At 43.8% G+C, this 6,572-nt stretch overlaps 1 protein-coding gene across 5 annotated transcripts in view; it reads left to right on the top strand.

Annotated features, from left to right (window-relative positions):
• The window catches only part of LOC108553142 (PHD finger protein rhinoceros), a 17,038-nt gene extending 12,810 nt beyond the window's left edge, over positions 1 to 4,228 (top strand). For 3 of the 5 annotated variants that reach the window (XM_017907923.1, XM_017907924.1, XM_017907919.1), the window contains 7 exons: positions 197 to 527; positions 687 to 990; positions 1,079 to 1,363; positions 1,564 to 2,759; positions 2,914 to 3,312; positions 3,411 to 3,566; positions 3,670 to 4,228. In XM_017907923.1, coding sequence (XP_017763412.1) covers positions 197 to 527; positions 687 to 990; positions 1,079 to 1,363; positions 1,564 to 2,759; positions 2,914 to 3,312; positions 3,411 to 3,566; positions 3,670 to 3,826 — 2,828 coding nt within the window. In that variant the 3' untranslated portion in view covers positions 3,827 to 4,228. Of the gene's footprint in view, positions 1 to 196; positions 528 to 686; positions 991 to 1,078; positions 1,364 to 1,563; positions 2,760 to 2,913; positions 3,313 to 3,410; positions 3,581 to 3,647 lie in introns of all 5 variants that reach the window. The other 2 variants (XM_017907921.1, XM_017907922.1) reach the window with 2 other exon arrangements.
• Positions 4,229 to 6,572: the final 2,344 nt, after the last annotated feature.

The following is a 6,572-nucleotide window of genomic DNA, read 5'->3' as shown; positions in this document are numbered from 1 at the left end:
AAAGGTAGAAACGTTTGTAGAAAGAGGGTTTGAACCCGTACAGTTTTGTTTGTAAATGTAGGTAGTGTATCAACTAATTGCACCTTCGACGGTAGCTCTGTTAGAATGGAGACTGATAGACTCGATGATGCTAGAACTTAGAGACAGTATCGCCATTTCACCTGGTTGTTAATACCGTGGAAATCAAATTTCTCAGGCGGAGAACCTCCACCTGGATGTAAGCTAACTCTGGGTTACAAAGAAGACGCCCAAGATTTAAGATCATCGACGGAAGAGCTTGACCTGCAAGATCCTATTCACGAGCAAGATCTGAAAAGAGAATCGAAGAAACTAGCTAAGAGACGGAAGGAGGATGGTTCACTGTCAGACTACAGCGGAAAACAATTAGATAGAGAACGCAAAGATAGCAATTGTTCGGAGATCGTTCTGTTGAACATCAGTGGTAGGACGTCTAGGCTGTCTTCCGTGGGTAGCCAGGGATCCGGCGCCTCTGGCAAGCTTTCCGTTGTCTCAGCCACGTCGTCCAGGTAATAATAATTTTATACTGCATCAGCAAGTAGGCTTCACAGAGCATATCTGTTTGGATATTAAAATACGCAGACCAAATGTCTGTGATAAATTACACAGTTAGTGATCTGGAATGGAAGTAATAGCAATGTTCGACTCACACAATGCCTTTTTTTTAGATCACCGAGCCCGCACAAATGTCTACTGGAAACATCATTTTGTGGAAGCAAACCTACGCTATCGGACAACCTGATAGAGCCACCCAAACCAGAGACCGACGACCTGGAGAAGATCCTGCTAAAACGGGAAGCTGACACCACCAAAGCACTAATTCCGGAGAGCATAAAAGTGTCGATGGTAGATGGGAACTTGAAGCCAGATCCCTTGGATAAACCTAGAAGACGAGGGCGAGAGGAGAGGAAGGAGATTTTCAAAAGAGAGGTGGAGATCACGAAAAGGTTCCTTAAAAAAGTTAACATACAGGTAATTTTGAATAGGTAGCAAAGCTTCTTCTCTGATAGCGTGACTTGATTCGTGTATATCTTTTATTTACCTGGTTTTGTTACTTAAGGTACCAGTGGTGAAGAAGTCAGCAGAAACGCAAAGTACAACGATATCGCAACAGCCCGCCAGAAGCCAAGTACAAGAGGTTCAAAAGCCAGTAACCTTGGACTTCAACGATAAGAGAAAAAAATCACAAAACTTCAAAGAGATTGTGCAAACCACTCCGACAACGAGTAGCGTAACTGGTAGTCCAAAGTTGCCGAGGCATCAGAAAGTCCGTGACCTTGAGGGCTCTCGTACACCTAGTCCCTCTTCCGTTTCCAGGAAGAGCAGTTTCGCCTCCTTGTTCAAGGTATTTCCATTGGTATATGCTAGTAACTGATAGTGAATGCAAACTATTAATATACAGTAGAAATTAGGCTTGTACCGCTTTACACATGGTCCACACGGATTCCTGGCTTTGTCTTTGTAGAAGATCCGCTAGCTTTATCGAGAAGAATCTCGAACAAAAGACACTGCATGTACTTGACCACCGCGTGTTCAACTTTTAAGGCCCGTACAGACAGCAGTGTGTTGAGCCCAGAATCCCCGTCGCCCAGCACGAAACCACGGCGTAGTCTGACCTCGAAGATCAAGGACACCACCGAAAGTCTGCGTAGCAGATCCAAGTCCCGCGAACGAGTGACCGCGGATAAAGGGTCCGGCAACTTAAAAAAGGACTCGAAGAATAAGGGTGTGTTCTCGTCGACATTGAGCCTATTTAAGAAACGCGAACGAAAGGAGAGTTACGACGAAGCGATAGCGGCCTCCTGCGGTACTGAACTGGACGCTGCAGGCGGCCATCCATCTTTGGAAAGTATCGGCCATGTGGAGTTTCGATTCAACGCAGAAAAAGAGAGTCGCAAAGACGATTCGATCTTCATAAGTCTCCATGCTGACGACAGGAACTACGAAGAGGCCCTGCCTTCGGAGAGCGTATCGATTCCTCTTGAAACGCCCACCAAGCTGCTGGACGAGTACGAATCGGAACCTCGAACCGGAAGTATCGTAACGGAAGTGTCGATCGAGCACTATCCGCCACCATCGAGAATAAAGACCGAAGCCTTAATCGAGACCACATCGAGGTCGACGTATTTGCGGGACAGTCAGATACCGCAGAGCAGCTCGAAGGATTCTGAGATTTCGAGAAGCTCTTCAAAGGATTCAAAATTAAGTAGCTATGGGAAGACAAGCGAACCTGTTATAAGATCATCGTCGTCTATAGAGGGCAAACCTCCTGTGGAACATCGGATGTCCAGCAGTTCCTCCAAAGATTCAGTAGGGAAAAAGGAAGTAACGAAGCCAAAGAGAAAAAGCAAAGAGATACAACAACCGGTTGAACCGCCTGAGAAAACGGATGATATCTCACGACAGAAGCAAGTCAGGGAACATATTCAGGTTAAAAACGTGGAAAGCAAAAGGCCAGATTTGCTGGACGATGGGATTAAAACCGTGGACGGCCTGGTAAAGACTCCCAGCGTGATTTCTGACTTGGACCATAACAGTTCAGAGTCAGAGAGGGATTCGGAGATCGAGTTCATTAGAAACAAGGTTGAAAAGCTTGCTGAGGAATTGCCTGATGAGAGGAAAGGTCTGTTCTACGAGGAAAGCTTCGAGGATGATCTCCCTTATGTCCCGACCACTCTGCCCCTAGAAAAAAGTGTGGCTGTGCCGATCCTGCCTGTGAAACAACGACTTCAGGAAGTAAGGTAATTGTTGAAACTGCAATTATTCTGCGCATATAGTTTTACTTCTATTTTTTGTTATTATTTATTCGATCACGTGCAATCTGCGATTCGTTTATGCATAATAGCAACTTCTTTTACTGACTAATAACACACTGATAACATTGTTAACGTCCAGAACGATACCAATCGAGAGGCCGCGTTCCACAACGCCCATAAACCCAACCCTGCTCGACGAGTTTGTGATGCAAACGTCTCTCGATGAACGTCGTGTGGAAAAAATGAAGATATCGCTGCCGCGGGAAGAAAGTTTCAAACTGAAGAGCCCGCGAAAACACGCAGCGAATACGTTCATGGAGTTCGCAGGCAAAGTGCCTGATGGAGGACGAAAGAGTACAGGCAAGTCGCCGAGTCCACCTCCACTGCCACCAAGGGCTACGGTTAGACCGAGCAACTGGATCAACTTTGAAGAGATACCAGAGAAAAGGAAAGCGCCAAAAAGGATCCAAACGATTCCTCGACCGGAGGACGAGGTGAAATCGGGAGGATACAGTTACGTTCAACCGGAAGAATGCAGGTATGCGTTTCTTTTAGATCTCCTTGGTCATCCAGACTTTCAAATAACTCAGACAACTTGAAACAGCATATTAACGATCAATCCTGACTCTCGAATAGGTGTGAGTGTCATGAAGAATCACGACGGGCATCGATGAAGGAAGCAGTCGCGACAAGGACGTCCTCCTCGTGCAGCAGCAATGGACAACGGCCTTGTAACGGTGATAACTGTACGGTGCCTACATCGACGTCCATGGATCGTGCCAGTATCGTCAGGTAAACGCGCCCGGGTACGATCGTCGATCAAAGCGGAATTGGTCTCGTAGAACAATCGTCGAAGACGTTAGTGATGAGTAGAGGTCTGTTTCTGTACTTTCAGTGACAGCTCGCTGGAGTATAGCCTGAGTATCGAGGAGACCATGACACAACCGTTGTCTACGGGCTCGGCAAAGCCTTTCAGCATGGATCTGGACGTTAGGTCGAATCGGTCCAGTATCGTATCCCAGGACGAGACTGACGAGACCCCGCACCAATAATAATTTTTCACGGCACTCCTCGCCTTATTCTACCCCTGTTAAACGAACATTCTCTTCCGTTGGAACTGTTCCCGGGCCGAGTTCTCGTTACTCCTTTCGCTGTTTCGGCGATCTGCTCTACTGCGTTGTCTACCCGAATAACGAATCGGCTCTACTCTCTTTTCTTTCTCTTTTCTATTCAACTTTTTCCTCGAGATCATAACCATTTAGCGAGTCTCTTGTCTGTGTGTCAATTTCGATGATAATCTCTTATCCCGTTTCATTAACGCGACATCTTATATAGTTACACGTACGTTTCGGTGTAACAAAGATACCGATCTTTTGTAATGGATTCAAAGTGACAAAGTCATTCGTTATTCGGCGAATAGACGTCGTATTAAGTACGTTTAGGGTGGCTCTATTTTTTCGTAACTCGTGATTTTTAAACGATACATTACATTGATCCTGTATTACTGCAATTTTCCTCGACTCTTCTCGTCGTTGGCTACGAATGCAGGTGGTCCTTGTTTCTCCGAGGTGTCACACGATTATCGAACATCGAATGTTACTGCTGTTTACGGTGCTTCGTAGTCGATTTTACAAGAACGTGAATGCATCACGGATGCATCACCGCATTTTGCATTATCGTTTAACACGAACATATACAACTGTACATACCTTGTAATAGTCATTCGTTCAAGAACGTTTTAGTCTAAGGGCGTACCTTCCACGAGAACTCGTTCGTTCCTTCATTACTAGTTTCGCGTGTTACCTTTAAAGCGAGAACACAAGCATGCTTGCTGGTGTGCGCGCGTTGACCAAATGCTTCCTTACGGCATATGGGATTGTAATTTGGCAAATGAATCGTGAACAATGACCTTGAGAATCATTCCCGGTTTTCGAAGCTCTTCGAGGTCTATTCTCACGCTCGAAATTGGATAACGATGCTTTACGCTAGAAAAATTGATTATCTAATTTATCGATGAGACTTAGATCGCCATGAAAGTATATACCTCGAAGTAAAAGGACCTCGAAGACCGGATGTAACGCGTGCTCTCAAATATCACTAGTAAACTTTATCATAATCTCTGCATCCCCGCTAGTTTCTAGAGCGAATAATGTCACAATGGAAAAAGTGTTATTTCGACGATTGCCTGGCATAGAAAGGGTGGGAATCGTATCATGAAGGGAGCTTACTTTCGATGCTTCATATCATGTAGATAGACCTAGGTCTGTAAGTACCTCCGCGAATATAAAGTGATATAAAGAAATAGTCGAGCGTTCGATGCGAATAATTATTATCATACGATACCTCGACTTCCGCGTATAGAACGCATGCTGTTAAAATAGAAAATGATTAATCGCGTGTACACGAGAGTCGAGGAAGAGTCATTCACACATTTCGTTCGACGCACGTGACTCGCGTTATCGATAGATCATTCTATCAGTATTATTGAAAATGGTTATAATTGAATTCGTGGATGTGTGTGAGATAAATATGTGTGCATTCACAATGTACCCTCTGGTGCATATCATTTTCATATCCATAGAATTCTCATCTTTCTTCGAATTAAGCGCGTACTTCCGCCATCTAGCTTCGAATCCTGGAAACTGGACTCTCGGAGGCCATCGTTCACGAAAGGGAAACGCAGCGGTCTCCTTCGATGTCACTGAATAGTGAAAAGTGAAGGTATCGACGTTAGGAGCTTAAGCACGACAAAATCAAACGACCACAAATAACAGAATCAATCTGATTGTGTTTCATTGAAATTAGACTGCTTCGAGTGCTTTATCTCGTGTCATTCAAATAGATCATTCTTCTTTTAAACGTAAAAGAGTATGAAATGTTGTCCGAATTGTTTCGCAACTTTCGGTTGATACACATTAATCACCCAAGCTTCTTAAAGCATCGACATTCGTTTTCGTTATTTCAGTAAACTAAATTTGAAGTTTTCGAGTCTTCTACGGACAAAAAGGATGAGAAGGTATCGCAGAAAGATTCTGTTTTGTGGAAGTCAAATCGAAAAGTACAAGGTAATAGAGATTAATTGTAAAGTCCTCGACCGTCGTTAATCGATAGAAGCGAGTCTTATTAATCGATCAAATGAACGGATCGCGATATATCAACTGGTTTAGTGTAAGTAGCGATTCCTGCGAAACGATAACAAAAAGGGAGAAAGAGAAAGCTTTTCGCTGAAATTGTTGCTCAGCTCTTTCGTACCTTTCCTTTACCTTGTTAATTGTTGATTAACCAAACCGTTAGCAAGAACCAGTTATCGATATCGATCGATCACGAATTATCGATAAAGAAGAACCCTGAAAGAGTATGAGTTTCTTCGGTGAGGAATCAAATGAAGCGAGAAGACGTGAAGAAGTCAAATCAGCGCTCAGCTGACGTGCTCGCGATGTACGAATTTTTTTATTATCGTCGACTTTTTCACTCTCCCGTTTCTCTTAGCCGTGTACGACTACGTGTAGACTGTGTTCAATAATGATATAACGTTCGTTCGATTGCAAACGAACTGAAAAACGTGTCTTGTGCACCGGCCCTTTTCATTCATAACCTCTTTCTGTGGTCTCTCGTAGGATTTCAGATTCAAATAATCGATAAATCAAAGATCGTCGATAAATTTTAATGAATTCCTCTATTTATAAAAAGGATAAAATTTATTTCCATTGTATTCTTTTTTCTTTGAACGGTGCACAGAATGGCCAATCAATCGTTTCGTGTTCTCCGATACGCGTGTAGGAATTGAGCAAATCAACA

This window comes from Eufriesea mexicana, unplaced genomic scaffold (genome assembly GCF_001483705.2).
Source record: "Eufriesea mexicana isolate 0111107269 unplaced genomic scaffold, ASM148370v2 scaffold9443, whole genome shotgun sequence".
Classification (NCBI taxonomy): domain Eukaryota; kingdom Metazoa; phylum Arthropoda; class Insecta; order Hymenoptera; family Apidae; genus Eufriesea; species Eufriesea mexicana.
The sequence above is the reverse complement of the archived record's forward strand: the minus strand, read 5'-3'. Positions and strand labels throughout refer to the sequence as shown.